The 18097-nt window shown below is 42.9% G+C and overlaps 3 protein-coding genes across 4 annotated transcripts; 2 read left to right on the forward strand and 1 right to left on the reverse strand.

Annotated features, from left to right (window-relative positions):
* Positions 1–386: 386 nt before the first annotated feature.
* ccdc73 (coiled-coil domain containing 73) lies at positions 387–6089 on the reverse strand (the record flags this gene model as incomplete). The annotated part of the gene is made up of 7 exons (XM_079742767.1): positions 387–572; positions 721–800; positions 1288–1423; positions 3396–3470; positions 3971–4042; positions 5617–5757; positions 6054–6089. 7 exons carry the CDS (start codon positions 6087–6089, stop codon positions 387–389), a joined length of 726 nt encoding a protein of 241 aa, XP_079598893.1.
* A 1648-nt stretch (positions 6090–7737) lies between these two features.
* On the forward strand, positions 7738–12072 carry LOC307080267 (DEP domain-containing protein 7-like; the record flags this gene model as incomplete). The annotated part of the gene is made up of 12 exons (XM_079742911.1): positions 7738–7804; positions 8027–8212; positions 8430–8571; positions 8765–8857; positions 9047–9189; positions 9419–9623; positions 9782–9933; positions 10131–10256; positions 10604–10746; positions 10946–11071; positions 11704–11779; positions 11867–12072. The coding sequence occupies 12 exons, from the start codon at positions 7738–7740 to the stop codon at positions 12070–12072; spliced, it is 1665 nt and encodes a 554-aa protein (XP_079599037.1).
* A 314-nt stretch (positions 12073–12386) lies between these two features.
* Positions 12387–18043, forward strand: tcp11l1 (t-complex 11, testis-specific-like 1). 2 transcript variants are annotated; one of them, XM_079743378.1, is made up of 10 exons: positions 12387–12656; positions 12935–13099; positions 13278–13410; positions 13531–13651; positions 13920–14140; positions 15105–15241; positions 15333–15508; positions 16236–16417; positions 16975–17147; positions 17295–18043. In XM_079743378.1, the coding sequence occupies exons 2-10, from the start codon at positions 12958–12960 to the stop codon at positions 17516–17518; spliced, it is 1509 nt and encodes a 502-aa protein (XP_079599504.1). In that variant the 5' UTR covers positions 12387–12656; positions 12935–12957; the 3' UTR covers positions 17519–18043. The 2 variants fall into 2 exon arrangements, with proteins under 2 accessions (XP_079599504.1, XP_079599505.1); XM_079743379.1 differs by having other exon boundaries at positions 12967–13099.
* Positions 18044–18097: the final 54 nt, after the last annotated feature.

The raw sequence follows: 18097 nt of genomic DNA on the forward strand, positions 1-18097 counted from the left end.
GTCTGCACGTTCTGTTGCATTTTCCTCCTTAAGTTTTCTGTTCCTTTCTGTCTCCTAAAAAGAGTGAAAGATAATGTTTCACACTGGTGAGACTGATACGCTGTGGAACAACTTTGTTAATGAATTGGTAGAGCATGGCCTCAACCCTATAAGGTTTCTGTTTAGGGGCTGGATAATGAAGTAGTGGCTAGTGTTGCCCTCCAGGCTCAAGATACCGATCCCCCAGCTGTGACATGTCTCCGAATTCACTGTAAGTTGCTTTAGTTAAAAGCATCTCCAAAATAACTATTAATAAATAGTAAGGTAAGGTAATACTGTGTGTTTCGTTACTGTGGTGGTTCTGGTCATTCAACGGTATTCATGTTAAACAAATGTGAGAAAATGTGTCAGAACTCCCCCGTTCCATTATTGCACGACACAGCTTCATTGAGGTGCTTCCGTGTGTTTACCAGCAGCAGGCGCTGCTGCAGCCGATCTGCATGCTGCTCTCTGGCTGTGAGATGGCTGCTCCTTGGGTCGAACATGGACGACACCTGAACCTTGATAAGCTTGCTGGTTGTGTCCTCTAACTCCTGGCAAGACAAAAACCCGTTCAAAAATGTGTTTTTAAGGAGATTATTATGAAATTATGTTTAACAAATCAGATCATTCAAATCAGTTATTTTTAGATGTCTGAAGAATGAGTGGAAGCTAATCTCTTGATGGATCTCTCTCACACACCTGCATGAAGGATTTGATAGTTGATTCTTGCTTTTCATTTATGGATGTTAGTTTCTTGTTCATTCTCATGGCCTCATCAACTGTTAGAAACAACCAACAATCATTTTTGGTAAGTATATATTGAACAAGGAATATTTACAAATACATATAATCATAATTATCCTATATTTTAGAAGATATAAGCCTATTGTAAACTGAAGTCAGTATTGTGCATTGCATTTAGTAAAATGTGTTGGTTTTTTTACCTTCCTTCCAAAAGACGTTTAAAAAATGATGCAAACTGTGACAAAGCTTAACCCATATTCTTGAAATAAGCAGCAAAGACAACCCTTCCACTTAAATAAATACAGATAGCAGGGTTTAGAGAAGACGGATATCTGTGTTTTAATTACATGGTATCATCATTGCAAATGTCTTTGCGTACCTGGTAATGTCTCATCCATCTGCTGCCGACACGTAGTGTACAACATGTACACTACACACAAGTGTTGCATACATAATCGAGTAAAAACGTGAAGATAGCCTCACACAGATCTAGGATTGATTTAAAGGCATTTATCGACCCACCATCTCGCTCCAGCCTGCCATGGGCCTGTTTGACGGCGGCACACAGCCGGGAGAGAACCCCGAAGCGGTTCTCTACCTCCCTGAGCTGGCTCAGGTGGCTGTCCTTCGACCGGCTCTGCAAGGCCAGCTTCTGCTCCTGGCGGAGGGGAATGATGGATAAAACCACACCAACGCCCCAAGTCAGTCGTTAGGACGGCTGCAATTATGACTTTTGTACCAATACATACAAATAATGATATCAATCAATATGAATAAATGGCACGTCGGCTTCTGAACAACAAGTAGAATTGACCTTGAAAAAAACCCCACAGGGAGAATAATCTTACTCTGTTGCAACTGAGCCAGATTGGTTCTTTAAAGGGGGAAACCAAGCTCCAAAAGAAACTTTCTTTGTAGTTTGTTCAATAAACCGGCTCGTAATCTTACCAATTTTCCTTTGAAGCACACGGAAAAGGGAGGAGGCGGGCGGTAGCACACAGCCGTAGTGAAAACAGCTTCAGTGAGTGAGACCCCACTTACTCAGCCCACGCCTCAACACACTTGATCGCCCCTCAAACTGCCATTATGTTGTTCCTGGGCTTGTATCAACTGTACTTTTATTTTCTCTCTTTCTCTCTCCCTCACTCTCTCTTCCTCTATCTCTCTCTCTCTGTCTCGTTTCACTAATAACTCTTTTTCACCATCGTCCCCGACTCCCGCGCTCACCTTTGGGCCATCTCCTTCTGACTCCCACTTCCGCACTTGAAGGGAAGGGTAAACCGAGCAAGGCCCAGTTATAAAATATTTTAATAGAGATATTTCCCCTGTTGCGCTGGCAGCTCAAGTGTCGCACACTCCCCTTTGTGTAACTCCTGATGAGCTGCCTCCCCCCCCTCCTGCCCTCAACCCCCTCCCTTTCATTCTTTCACTCCCACCTGCCCTCTGTCAACAATTTGTATAATTAGAAAATCCTTCCCTTACCAGCTCGCTTGATTTCTTCTCAAAACTGTACGAGGACAGCTGTAAAACAGCAGTAAAACAAAGTTACCTTATTGTTTGACCCCAGCATCACAGTGAAACCTGGAGGGTGGGCAGGCCAAGTCCAAAATATGAAACGTGTTTAATTCGTCCATTCTGAGACTACACATCCATTGATTACTGTTTTTGCAACCATTAACAACAGAGGCCACTGATGTTAAAAAAACGACGTATGCAGAACCAAACCTTTGAATTTAAAGGATGATATTTAAATATCCTAATTGGATCTATTGATGATGTCAAATCTATTCAACACGTTGTATATCGATGTTTGGAGACAGAGATCCTATACAACTGTACAACTGTATTTAAACTGACTGAAGATATCAAAACCTTATAAAAGAGTAAATTAGGGAGATTTGACCGTAATGTGAGCTTCATATATGAATATACAACCTCAAAGCTAGATAATTTCAGAAAACTGTTTGAGATAAATAATCAATGACAATATTAAGATTGCACTATTATACGTTGAGTACACATGCACATTGTAAAGCAATCTTGTATATCTTGAAGTAGACAGCAATTAAATGGCTTTAATGGCCGGCCACTTAATGGTAAAGAGAATTAAAAGCCTTAACGTAAGGCAATCCACCGGAGCGTGTCATGACAATGAACACAATCAGTTCTTAATTTAACCAAACACCGCCGTGAGGCTCTCCCAGATAGGATATCAAAGCCCTGCTCTATTGTCTCAATAAGGCAGCTGGGCTGTTAAAGTGCATTGGAGCGTGCGTATGGCAGTATATCAGCGCTGCAACGCCGACAGACTGACACCGTGAGGCCCGCAGCCTGAGACGGTGGCGGGCCGACCCTATGACTCCCAGCAGGACCTTGGCTCTAGGGGCAGAGCTGCTCGTAAGCTGCAAGGTGGACTGGCAGCATATCTACTACAAGAGCGGCCCCTTTTTTTTCTCATTTTGTAAAGATGATCAAGATACCCTTATTTAAAAAAGCAAATTAAAATATACGTCATTGTGGACAAAGACCAGGCCAAAACACATAGGGGACCAAGCAGCAGAGACTAGCAGAATTTGTCCTTAAAGGGCACAACGTGTGTGCGTGTTCAACTGTCCTTGAGTTAACAGTACCTGGAGCGCCTTCAGCTCCTCTTTCAAGCCCTTGATGGCATTGTCTTTTGACTGGGTGTTAAGTTGGTGTATTCCCTACAACAAGACATTAGTATGGGTAGCATTGGCATAATACATAACATAAAGGGAAATACGATTATACAACTAGATCTCTAAATGTTAATTGTAGCTGACTGAAATACCCAAATACAATTAAATGCTGTGTAAGATATGATTGATTAATTTCAAATGTATTTATACCTTTTCCTCCTCAATGAGTTTCATTTTCCCCTGAAACTTAAGCAGAGGGCAACACGGGATTCACAAGGTTATTCCCCATTCCCAAAATGTAAAAGGTATGTTTGGTTTGGATAAACAAAGTTCAGGCCAACCTGTTTTTTAACACTGGCAAGGGCGTCTGTCTGCTGCTGCATCATCGTTTCAAGCTGATGTTGTAAAGCTTCCTACCAAACAAGAGCACACTGAATAACTACAAAAGCTGAAGGGGTTTATGACCAGTTTATTTTACATTTCATTACATCGTTTAAGTGTGAAACCTGAGTATGCTGATCAACCTAGACTACCGCTAGCCCTACCTTCTGCCACTCAAGCTCCTGCTTCTCCAGAACCAGCTTATTGATCTGTTGTCCAAAGCGGATCTCTGCATCCTAACACAGACCCAGAAAGACCCAGAAAGATGAGTGGACCCATCCATAACCGAAACATAGCCTGGTGTACTCCTACCCATCAGTGGGATGCAGAGGTGACCACTCAATAATGAGTCCCAAATGAAAACCCATATGTAGTTGGTACTGGGCTTTGTGGATAGTTTCACTAGTTCCTGCCTCTTCATATTTTCTAGAGGCAGCCAGATGAATGGGACCATTAAAAGGGAGGGGATATTTGTTGTGGGCCATCCCTATCCTCCCTCTTCCTATGACCAAGGGATGTAAAAGTCAATTGCTTTCTATATCCATGGGACTTTTTATGTGTACGTGGGAGCTGGTAAGCACGTTGAGTTTATTTTATAAGTTCTGATTACTCGGAAAGGACGAAGTGATGAAGCATTTTTTATTTTTAAAGCTGTTGGATTTAATTATTATTCCAATTAGCATGTGTGCGTGTCCGTGTGCATATTTTGGTCGCATATAGGCCGATAAAAATAACAATACGAATCAAACGGGAAAGAACTGTTTTCCTGTAGGGACAGCATGTTGATGCTTGCTATAGTATTTAAACACACTGTTTGTAAATTCATAACAGAGGAAAAAAATACATTTGTACCAGACATTCTATTAAATATCTGAAAAACCTTTTTTATGAATGGATGTCTTTAAGATTTTTATTAATTTGTTAGGTAGACATTATAAATCTATAATAAAGTATTGCTTCGTATAATGTTTACAGTTGGAAACGTGTATTTTCTCACATTATTATTTCTACCAAAGCCCAGAAACAGTTACCACTAAAATGAAAGGGTCCCACCCATATCAGAATATAAAAAAGGAACAACAAACACGCTGGAATTTGACCTGCTGGGGAATGTCCGGGACATCCTTTTGCCTGCCAACCTCTCCCCCCTAGAAGGACTCAACTACAAACTGCTGCTTCTGATAATCGCAACGCCTGAGGAGGCTCACGCTGACTTAATGCGGTCCTGTCGGAGTAGGGTTTTAATGTTGTATACGTGCAATAGGAAACACGGCCATAACAATAAAAAGGAGAATGGCGACATATGGTTACTTTTGCCCCTCTACACTTTTAGTACAAGCTGCTGGGGGGAGATAGGCTGAATGTGTTTGCTGTAGGGTAAAAACTCATTTGTTGTTTTTTGGTCTTTTTTTTTTCAGCATGTATTTTTTGGTCTGAGCCCAAACTGCATGTGTGACCCCGATCATAATACAATGTGCTTCTATTCCAGCCGGCTCTTATCACCGGGACAGGGGCCTTCACGTGCTGCGATTGGCCCCCACCTTGTTCTCTCTTGCAGCATGGAAATAACCCTTTGTCTCCAAAGGCTTTGCCGAATGTGTTGCACACTTTTAAGTATCAAGGTGATCATCATCATGATATGATGCAGTGTAAAAACTGACATTTCTGATAATCAGAGTTGCAACATATTATTATCATTATTATTAATTGTATTGGTTTGATGACTTGACAATATTGATTACTTGAAAATATAGGCCTTTTGTGGCTCCCCAAAACCATTTCAAATACTGCCAAGGACATTTTATCCTACCCTTCGAATCTGCAGCTCCTCGACCGCCTCGAGAAGGCAGGTTTTAAACTCCAGCACTTGAAGAGAGAAGGCTCCTCCACTTTCCACTTGACAAGGGACGTAGGAGACAGACAGTTCCTGCTCCAAGTTCTCTTGTCTTATCTATGGAGGGAAAAGAGTCATTCATCTAATTCGGCTGACTATGTCCTAACGCAGTTCAATCCAAACCATTTAGAGAAGTACACGTAAAGGTAAGCCAGAGACTGACGACTTGAGCAAAACAGCTGGTCAGGTTCCAAACCATACAAACCACATAAAAAATACTCACATTGGTCACGGTTAACCAGTCAAACAATGCAAACAAATGTCAATGAACCAAAAAACATCACATAGGAAAATGATATGATAACACAGTATGACTCTCTTTCTACTTTTCAAGGTCTGCGTAACAAACTTACAGTGGTGTGGGGAGGGTGACCCTCGGTGAGATCCATGGAGGTGTTTATCGGTTGACCAAACGTCCTGGTGGGCCTCGACCCCCCCCTGTTAATCAAGACAGCAAAGTAATTATGTCAGAAAAGGTTAATAGAATGGGCTGTTTAATAAGCACTAATGTTCCGCTTTCCACCTTCCATGCACATAATTAGTTCCTCACCTGTAATTTCTAACACAATAATATTTCATCAGAAATAATAGGCTATTACATTAAAACCCTGTAATGTTTCCCAGTTGCTGCAATTCCACTTAATGGCTTTGAAATGACCATTAGGTTGGGGTTCTTCTTAGTTTGATGCCAAAGCCATCTTAAGTTCGAATGAACCTGCCCTTGACACTAATAGGGGTCATAACAATAACACTCCTCTGACAAATTTTTCTGCCCATTGCTTTTCAAATTATATAAGTTATTTGGTTTGACCTGTGGGTGCTATGTTTGTGCCTGTTACTATCTAGGCGGTCCCATCTCAACCAACTGACTGACATACAACCCTGGCCTGCTTGAATACACACAGAAAAAAACACACACATTGTGATTGACTGGTAAAGGGGGGGTCTCCACTAGCCAATGATCTCTTAATAGAATGGAGCTTATTCTCCCATTTAACTTGTGTTGACATCAATCACGGAGGGGGGGATTCAATGATCCCTGCTAGATTTTGACACTATTGTAAAAGGACAGTGCGGCCCCAGGCGCAGAGGGGAGGAGATATGTGAATGTGTGTTCGTCCATCTTTACAGCAAGTTTATGCACGTTTGGCGCATGCATGTGTGTGTGTGTGTGTGTGTGTGTGTGTGTGTTTGTGTGTGTGTGAGTGAGGAGTGTGTCCGTTTTATTTACATCTCCTACGATCCAGTTGAGCAGATATAAACCACTTTCTTCTGAACCATTGACATTTTAAATGAGAGCTATTGATTAAATGTGTTATAGGGCTATATGTTATAGCCTGCTAGCTTGTCATTCAGAATCGAATTGAGTTTCATTTTTAATAGCGTTTATGTACAAGATAGGAATTTATATTCAAGAAGACAAAAACCATACTTGCCAAATGCTTCCAACCAGTTAGGTAACCTTTGTGTTCGTCGAAAGTCAAATAGTGAACTATGAATTGTAACGGATCTCTAATTAGCTTAGTAGTGTATCATCCCTTTGTAACACTCAAAGGTGTTATATCATGGAAGACACCGATGAATGGTTATAATTTGTGCCGTTATATTACTTGAATTATATTTCTATTTTATTACTGGAAAAGAACGGCGACACGTTTCATAAATGTTTTCGTTTCCAACTTTCTCAATCTCAAATACTGTAATATGCTGCACGCGCGACGGGGGACACTGGAGTGCAGAACACATTGGAACAACATTCAGACTAGGTTTTTAATATTGACCATGACGAATAAATAACAGTAGTCCAGCCCTTTGTGGCATGACTTTGTATACGGTCTATGAGCAAGACCCATTGATGTGTAATGAGAGCGAGGGGGTCAGTCAGAGCGTTCTTGTTTCACGGCTACTCGAAGAAGAAACACGTTCTTTGCTGATTGGCGCCATCTAGCGGTGTGTAAGCACACGTCTATCTTGATGAATATGATATATAAAAGCTGGGTGTGATCAACTAGCTAATTGCTTTGACGTAGGCGAAACATGGCCACAATCAAGGAGAGACTTGCAGCTCTAAATCTTGCAGAAAAACTCTATGTGCGCCCCCCGGGTAAGACTGTATCTTAACTGAAAATCATTGCCATGTGTACACATGATCCATGAACAGACCATATGATCATTTTTAATTTAAAGTGGCGTCTTCATTAGCCTATACGCTAATTTTGAAGATTTAAAGCTGACAGCAAGTACACAGGCAGGATAATCGTGGTTGACTGCATTTCTTGAGTCTATGTAAATGAAGTTAAAGTGGGATTCTTTTATATCCTTTCAGCTCAGGGCGGGATTTGTAGGAACTACCAGTCTTTGTCCTCTTGGAGTGGACTTATAGCTCATCTCAAGGCATCAGTAAAGGTGAAGCGTCGTCGAGTCTATATTAAGTCCCATGGCGACTGTTTCTTGGGGTCTGACGCTGTGGACGTCGTGGCAGACCACCTGTCCCATGTCAAACGTCTGGAAGGTGTGTGTTCTGCCCATGTTTTACAAATGTTCCCAACTACATACAAAACAATGAGCTTATGTTACAATACTCAGATACATCAGTAAAACATGGTGCGCACAGGATTTCCATGTGTAGTAGGAATGCTGTAGTTTTCCAGAGCAGAATCTACATATATTATTTTCAGTTCAAACCTAGGTCTGCTTTCTAGTATTCTCTCTACTGGGCATCGCTACAGGTGCCAGCGTGTCCAGGGAAAAGGTAGTGGTGGTCTGCCAGGCTCTGCTGGACTGCCATGTGTTTGAGGCTGTGGGGACCAAAGTCTTTGGGAAAGACAAGAACCTGGATAGGTTCAACGACTGCAGCAATGCTCTCTACAAGTGAGTCATTGCCTAACAAACTATCGGTGGTTCAAAAAGGCTTTGTGTGCGGATATTGCAATAGCATTTTCTGGAAGAAGAATAATAGTGTTTTGGTGATCAGGCTTGTCTCCGTTACATTTTCTACTTTCCTACCGGGATGGCAGAAGTCCTCCTGCTAGTTGGAATACAAAATAACTCCAATATGCTCCAGGTTCCTCCCGCATACTCCCTCGGTTGATGAATTGGACAGGGGCGTCCTCAGCCATGGTGTCCAGAAGTATTTCTGCACTGATGCATCCGACGGGTAGGGTCTCTTAAAATTGTTAGATTTTTTTGTATTGTTAACTTGAAAGCCAAATGGACGTGCACTTCAAATATAAATATTGCGTAGGTTCAGTGCTTCTGAAAATAACCTAGTTTGTCTGTTCATTAGAGCTGGTATTATTTTCGTAAGTTACACATAAACGTATCCATCTTGTTTTTTTGTTTGTAGGCAGGAATCACTGAAGTTGCCAGGGGACACAAAACCCCCAGAGACTCCCCCCGATGCCAACAGATTCCAGGCTGTAATTGAGACTGACCAACTGAGTTTGAGTCCCAGTAGACTACAGACTGACACAGTGTTACCACAAACATGTAAGCTGCACACCTTTATCTTTGGGTATGCCTAGTGATGTACAACAAACTATTTTGATGTGTCGGCCTTGCAAAGGATTTGGAGACCACATAATGTGGAAATTCCTGTTTTGTTTCACAGCCAGTCTGCTGGTAGGGAAAGTGAAGTTTTCAGTATTTTGTTCCTGTAATACATGATGGCTATTTTAAACCCTTTTTTCTTTCTTAATTCGGGCCTCTGCCTCTGCAGTGGTGAATGAAGTGTGGCAGGAGCAGACCACCATACGGCTGCTTAAGCTGGTAGACCTCCCCCTGCTGGACGGGGTGCTCCAGTGCAACCTGAACCAAGATTCCCACTTTACTGCACCGGCTCCACTGGCTCACGGCAACCCAGATCTCATCTACAGCGACCGGAACCTAGACCGACAGATCCTCCAGGCCTTCAAAGAATTCAAGTACATTTGGGTCGTCTTCTGAACTGCACTTAGATTTTTTTTGTTTAGTTTTAGCTCAATCTACTTATGCTCATTTTAGTTTTATTTCTGTAATGAAGTTACATTAAGGAACTAAAGACAAATGGATTCTCTGAAGGTGTGTGTATTGACTCTCTTAGTGAGGACGAGTGGCTTGGTGCGGCTTTGGGTTGTCTGGAAATGCTCCCCGACAAGGCGGTCATGGAACTGAGCAGAGCGATCCCCAGCTACTTCCGACAGGAAGAAGACAGTCAGGACTACATGGTGGTGGACCGCATCGCTCCAGAAGAAGGCAAGTGTCCCTGAACCAACCATTCAGGTATTGATATTTATTTTGTTATTTTTCATCCAGCAGCTATTGAAACGGCACATTCCGTTCTTTGCTTGTTTCCATTCAGTTTGTGGTCGAAACGACAAGAGCTACATTAAATAAAAACAGTACTGCAGAGTGTTGATGAAGGTGTGATGACCGTTGTGTGTTCTCCCCAGGTGGCTTGAGCCAGTGTCAGCTACTTGTCCATGGGATCCTGGTCAAACACTACAGCCTTACAGACACCCTTCCCCTGTTGCCGGGGCACTTGACAAATGTTTATGCAGCCATCATTGACCTGCTGGGTGAGACCTGGGACAGATAACTATTCACTTCTTGTTGAGGGGAATAACAAGAGCCATTAGGCATCTTCAATTGGTGTAAAAGTCGTCTACGACCGTTGCTCATAGAACACTAAAACTGTCAAAGTGCATCGTTTGTGTCTTTACATTTTTCCAAATCTGTATGTAAGATTAAGGGATTTTAAATGTAGTCAAACTAGCGGGTACAGGAACTGAAAGAGGTTAAAGTGAGCCAATGAGAACTGTACACTCAACTAAAGTCCACAACTCCCCCCCCCCCCCCCCCCCCCCCCCATTCCTCGACTACTTCCCCCCTTCCTTGCTGATTCTCACCATTCTCACTCGCCTAGTCAATGCCAAGCTGGACAAGGCACTGGAGGCTTTACAACTGTGCCTCAAGTTACTTCCCACTAGCCGCAGAGAGGAGCTACGCAGGCTGCTGACCTTCATGTCCCTAGCTGCTGACCCACAGGGGATAAGACTAGACAAGGAGGTGAGACCCCAGCACCAGTCTTTGTGCATTCTCTTGGCAAAAGTCTCTAAGGATCGCTGCATCTTAGTCTCACAAAAGACTATTAAAATTATGCAAAATCTAGTTTTTGTTTTTGTCCTGTTCTACACAGGTCATGCAGACCTAAATGTTATAAAAAGTCGCCGATGTTTGATGGTCTGATATTCTGGTGCATGTGTAGATGGAAAACCGCCTGGCAGTGAGGAGGTCCTTCTCCAGTGCCCTCCTCCACAGTAAGACTCTATCCAAGGAGCAGGAGGAGCTCATGGTGGCCTTCATGCTCGGCAACACACAGGACATCTTCAGGGTTAGTTAAGTATTCATCTCGGATCTAGCAGTCTTGCTATGCCACAGCAGAGCTTTGAGGAGGGACTGCGCCAAGCCTGAGCAGGAAAATAGATCCTTAAAGGGCTGGAGTTATGCATTGCTCCGTTGTGGGTGTATTTCCACAGTCGCCATCTACACTTTGATGTTTGAATCCTTTACAGACTCTTTTGTTTAGCATTTTACTGCTGCTGGCCGTATTTGTGTGCAGGCTTAAATCCCCGCCTCTAGCAGCAACATAATGGGTCAAAACAAATATGAGGCAAAAGAAAGTGAAACACTGATTTATATTGTCTGCTGTCAGACTTTAGCTATGAATCTGATTTGTGAGATGAGTTAAATGTTCATTTGGAATCCTTTGGATCCATCTAAAGGTATACTAAACCTAGACTTTTCCATTCAACCCAAATATCCTGGCCAAACTCCAGGCCAAAATGTATTTTTATGCCACTTGTACTATAATGACTTGGTGTCTAAACGGATTCCAGAAAGTAATAATGTATCTCCTGAAACTAAAATCTGATTGTAGTAATCAATTTGAAATGATCAAGTAAATTGAGTGTTGATAAAGATTTTGATCATTTAGTTGTTTCTCTTTTTTTATATCCACATCAGATACCAGGGGCCCTGCACAAGGCAGTGAGCGACAAACTGGCAAGCCTTGTGCACATGAACCATCCGGATGTCACGGGTAATTAATGTCTTTGTGTAGCACATGAGAATGCTACAGATAATCCTGTAAATGCCATGTCATTTACTTTTTTGTTTGTCACCCCAGGTTCCACCTTCTGTCAGCAGGATTTCCGGGACAGTGCGCACGTTAGAGATGACACCCAAGGGGAGCTGAGGGCTTTGCTAAGCAACATACATCTGGACCCCAAGATTTCAGACCGAAAGAAGAGGCGATTGCTCAGGCAGTTTTACCAGTCTCACCCTGAGGTGTTTGATCAGTATTTTGGTGATTCTGCCCTTAGCATGCTGTGATATGTGAATGCTGTCGCTATCTAATCAAACTATCAAACTTTGCTAGAGTTGTGGAAAGGTTTCAATACATTTAGGTTTGTGTTGGAAAATTTATGGAAGAGTTTTTTTTTTTTTGCCTATGCCATATGTATTTGAAATCAAATGAGCAATAAATAAAATCTAATAATTGTTCAGCTAATTTTTATGCTGTAATAACTTATTTTATTTGAGCCACCAGGAGTATTAAAAACCTCGATTACTAGATGTGAAAAGGAAGGGCTTGGCACTGACGTCATTCGTGCCTCATCCTTACCGGAAGGGCCATCGACTGTCAACTCAACCAATGCGTTTCTCGTAGCGGTTCAGCGTAATGACTAACTAAATACAGAGCATACCTGACCTGATTGGAACGGAATTTGACCAGATGATGACAATATGAACTAATTTATCTTCAACTTGGAGTCCGGCATTGATATCGGGCAATCGCATTGCGCAAGTATTAGTTTTATTAACCAGTGAAGCCTACTGCTGTTCAGTCCAATACAACAGTGGGTCATTTGAGAACACGCCAACTCTTGTATCACAACAAGGGGGAGGAAAACGAGGTTGGTTCAAATAAGTGCGCAATAATGGTGGCTGCCATACACCCCGTAATGGTCTGTTGTTGTGATGTCATCCTGAGGATTGGGACCAAACTGCTCTGTACTCTTGATTTGAACTGCTTTCCAAAACCAAACCGGACTGTTTAATAATATCGGAGTCCCCGTTATAAACAGTATTATTGTAACCACATTCAAGCTAAAGTTATGGCCTTGTTTACAGAGTAGCTTACATCATTTGATTTATGCGCCGGCTCTGCCTTCTAAATAAATGATTACCCCAGGCGGTTACATCTCAATCTGAACCATGCCGAAGGACTTGGACCAACCGGGACAGGAGGGAAACGATGATTCGAGGGAGAAGAGGACACCGGACCCTTCGGAGGAAACGGGAAGAGGGAGAGCAGGGGTGAATATTCCCAGTCCACGAAGAGGGAACACGCCACAAGGTGAGTTCTGGCATAGAATTTTTGAAATGATAAACAAATGATTTTCTTATAGGACTTCTTCGATCAAGCAGAATGTTTGCATGAGGATGAACTTAAATGAAGTTTTCAAATTGTATTATCTGGTGGTTTCTCCGTTTAGATTTGGTTTTGATACATTTTTCTCCTCTCTGCTCTCCAGCCAGCCCGCCCAGGTTCGTCTCAGTAGGGGAGTTGATGGAGACGGCCAAGGGAATCTCCAACATGGCTCTAGCACACGAGATGGTGGTGAACAAAGAATTTGTGATGAAACCTGTAGAACTTCCCGAGGGAAGGTAAGGTCGATTTACTGAATGTGTGTTTGTGAAAATGTGCAAACATATTAAAGTCTTGCCTTGATTAACTGCATAATGTATTCCTTATAGACTATTGTGATTTCTGTCCTCCTTGTGTAGTTTTGAGCGGAGGGTGAAGGAGATAATGCACCAAGCTTTCTGGGACTACTTGGAGTCTCAGTTGAATGAAGATCCCCCATCGTACAGTAATGCTATCAAGATGCTATCTGACATCAAAGAGGTGCGAAACAAAAGCAAGCTGTATTCTCTTCAGTCTGACAAACCTTCAAGGATGTACTATGGATCGATCTTATGATAGAAAGTTTATTAGAATATAAAAAGAAATACACATGGACATTTAAGACAATCTTTGTTCCATTGTAATTCATTTAGACTATTATTAGACTATTACACTTGGTATCACTATAACGCTGTCTATAACGATGTCCGAATGGTATTGTATAATCCAGATAATATTGACAGATAACAACGATTGTAACCCCACCCAGGCCCTGCTGTCCTTCTTGATGCCCAGCCATGACCGGCTGCGCTCCAGCATCGAGGAGGTTCTGGACCTCCCCCTCATCCAGCAGCAGGCTGAGAACGGGGCCCTGGACATGGGTCGGCTGGCTAAGTTCATAGTGGGGACCATGGGGTCGCTGTGTGCCCCCTGCAGAGATGGGGAAATCAGGAAGCTGCACGATGCAACTGAATTGGTGCCTCTGCTTAAGTAAGTGAACCAAAGACGACGGCAAAGACGAGGGAGCTTGGGGTACCTCATCATCCTTTTTTTTTTTTCTGCAGTTCAAGTCAAGACTTGAGAGCATTAATTGTGATCCGCTAAAGGACAGTGCCAGTCCGGGTGATTAAGCCATCGTAAGCTCTCCTTGCTTCACCATGTGTTTTCCAATATATTTGTTTGTTGTGCCGATTCTGCATTAGAGCATATAGTGTGAGCCCAATCACAAACATAAAGTATAGCGGTAACACTTGTCTTGCCTTTGGTCTTTGTGATAAGACAATGCTGTGTATAGAACTTGTATTGCAGTTCACTGCTTTGTTTTCCATCAGTTCAGACTAAAGGCTCTTCTCCAGAATCGGGTTAACAAAGTAGTTTTGACAAATGATATTGCTAACAGACATTTAAGTGATGCCAGGAGAGACATGGTTTAATCACCCAGACAGGTACAGTCACTTTGTGAATCTAGTAAGGAAGTTAAACGTGTATATTTGTCCATTTTACCTGAAATGTGTGTTTGACTTTCCGTGTAAGCTGGTGGATGTTAAAAGCTGACGTTAACGGTGCTGTAATATGAAAGAGCTATAATTGGGGTGTAATAAGTTAGATATCAAAAGCCATCAGTCAGCTATTTAGGGAAATTAGCTGAGAATATATTACATGAGTTGACTACCCCTACCTTCATGTGAACCGATTAAAATTGCAGACCGCTCCCGGACCATTTCTGTCTGAATCCCTCTTGCCTGTCAGTCAAAAATGTAGGGATGAACTCTTTCTATCTTTCCCATTTCTGCTCTCTTTTTACAACTCCCCAAATCTTACCGACAGTGCCTTTTTAAAAAAAAAAAAAAAAAAAATCGTACTATGATAACATAACAAGATAGCATTCTCTGATATCCTGTTTCGGTCTAGTGCTCATCTTGCTAACCAACTCTTTCTTCTACCTCACTCCTAGAGCAATCGTTAACGCTCTGGACCTAATGAAAATGGACATGGTGAACTTTACCCTTACTACCCTCAAACCCCACTTGATGCAGCAGTCTGCAGAGTACGAGAGACAAAAGTTCACGGAGTTTCTGGAGAAACAACCTAGTGAGGAGAGGCTAGGTTTCGTCAGGTTTCAAAAAATAAAAATACGCTTGGTTGTGCGTGTTCTAATGATTTACTTCGACTTTACTTCCAGATGCCCTGGACTTCACTGAGAAGTGGCTTCGAGACGCAGCAGAAGATCTGCGAGAGGACGGTGCCAGTGCCTCGGCTGCAGCACTGTCCACTACTTCACTGCCGCCTCACAGTGTCCATAACCACGCCTTCTTACGGCTTCTCAAGTGGGACCATTCCTCAGATACCTTCCCAGAGGTTAGTACGCGCGTCTTGTACCACCATTCTCTTTTAATACAGGCCATGCGGTAGCTGTATTGAGTTTGCCACAAAAGAGGAAAATAAAGGCACTCTTTGTGTTACCCTATACCATGTCCAAAGAAATATTACAACATGGCCTTCCAGTTAGTTCATTGGTTAACTTCGCCCCACCTCACTCTCTTTAATTATATTAACACGCTTTGCATCAGGTGTTCTAGGACATCAACAGGCCTGATAGAGTTCAGGCGTGGTGCCTGAATTCAGGCTTGAGCTCGGCCATGTATGTTGTCAAGAAAAGTGGAAATAGGTGAGCGGTGCCTTTTTAAAATGTCTAGTCAACACGTCAGCCTACCTGGCCTTTTGATTGACATGTCTGCCACCAACTAGGCGTAGTCTATATAAGGAAGTCTTTTAACTTTGTATGTTTGCACTGAGGATGGTCTGAATGGGACTGAAAACGTTTTGCACACCACTTTGAGTAGAACTTTACACTTTTATGCAATAAAAACGTATTGTTGCATCGGCTACATACCGCTCCTTTTATTGTTGTCAAGAAAGGCAATTCTCTATGGTGTCTTTGAATGAATTGGATCATTTCAGGCACAGATAATTTCCCTTCCTATCAGCCCTGCATCAATGCACCCCTCAGGACAAAATGATAGGAAAACACAAACTGTTACATGACCACCGTCGACGTCTCCCTCCCATCTGGTGCGGCCTCCAGACCCTGATACTGGACCAGGCTCGCTTCGTGGATATGCAGCAGGAGGCGGAAAGGCTGGTGCTGCTCTCCTCCCTGCTGCTCATCGTGTACACCACCACAGGAGACGCCATCTCCGGCCTGCCCGGCCTCATGGACAAACTGAAGACCACCCTCAGCGCCATCATCATGGACATGCACACACCGTGAGCGCACACTGCAAACAGGAAACCATGTTCTGCTTATACACATGCTAAAAAAGAAGTGGGTAACCACAGATTACATGGGGCCGTCTGAATCTCCAGACTAGCATTCTGCATAGCAGACCAGTTTCCCAGATCCAAAAATGCATTTCGACAGGAGGATGACCATCTTAACCATCAACGTTATTAATTACCACCCCAACATTTGACTAACAATGACAACGGGCAACTCATTAATAAAACATAACTGTGATTCTTTGCAATCACAGCTGGACACATTTATCATATAGCACTGTTCATGGGTGGATATGACTTGGTCGGATTTGTAGCAGGTCTTTAATTGCGTTTAATTACGTGTTCAATTAGCTTGTAGAACACCAAAGTCCATACACTGTAGTTAGTCCGGAAACACGCTTCCTTTTGGCTCGCCCTTTTTAAAAATCAGACCTTTTTTTTGTTAAAAAATAATGACGCATGATAGTAAGTGTACATGGTCTCCCCATCTCCATGGATGCAGTTGAATACATAAGCGTGTGATGTTTTGTACTTTCTGTTGCAAGGTCTTTTATTTTGGAGGAGACCTTGGCCTCCATTGGGGAGAAGCTGTGTGTGGAGCTGAGTCAGTGTCTGAGCGAGCACGGCCATGGTCCCTACTCCCCTGAGCGCCAGGACATTCTCAAGGGACAGATCCTGGCCACTGCCCGCCCAGACAACACCGTCCGTAAGGTGATGGGTAAGTACTGTCGCTCAAAACGTTATTTTACCCTTCTACTGAAGCTAACACCGTACACTGTTACCGTGTAGGTAATTGGGTGACATACATGTTGAGTTTGTGGAGTCTTCAACCACAGCAGCGATGCTTTTCTCTCCTTGCACGCAGAGTCGCGCATCCAGAGCTACATGCTGGCCTCCCTAGAGTCCACTCAGCACCAGACCCCGCCCCCCCTGCCCGGCGGGCTGGCTCCAGTGGGCAAGGAGCTGAGTGAGCTCACGGTCCGCTTCAGTCGCCTGGTCAACTTCAACAAGTTGGTCTTCTCCCCGTTCTACCAGAAGCTTCTCCAGAGCGCACTAATGCCAGCGGAGCACCCGCACTGTGACGTGTAGTAGACGGCAGAAGGGTGCTTCAGAGACCTCCCCCTGAGCACCCAACTGCCTGGAATGTACGGTTGAAAACTATCACTAAAGAAAACACTCACCGGCTACCATCTTAAGTGTTACTGACAAAAAGTGTTACTCTAAAGTTGTCATAATTGCTCAGAGACTACAAGCCTAAGTCTTCCTGTGAGTTAACCTCGAAAAGCCTTACCATTTATGAGTGTTAGAAACACTGTATTTCATGCAGGAATGAACTAGTTTTGTTTCAGTTGAGATGGTTCCTGACCATAATTATTAAAAGGCAAGCATTAAGTATTTGGTTGCCAACACAAACTTTTTCTTCAAATAGTGATTAAATAGTTGAAAATATATGCCCAATTAAACATGATGCAAGTTATGCTACATTTAACAAGCTGTTGCCTATCCCATTATTCAAAACCATGTAAAATGTACATGCATTGATGCATCAGACAGAAATATTGTCTTTAAATGTTATTCACCGTGTGACATGTCAATAAAATTGTGGTCCCCAATTGAGCTGGTAGTCGTCATTGGCAGGTTGTATGCAGAAAAGGCGATAGGAAGAAC

This window comes from Pollachius pollachius, assembly GCF_949987615.1.
Source record: "Pollachius pollachius genome assembly, chromosome: 9".
Classification (NCBI taxonomy): domain Eukaryota; kingdom Metazoa; phylum Chordata; class Actinopteri; order Gadiformes; family Gadidae; genus Pollachius; species Pollachius pollachius.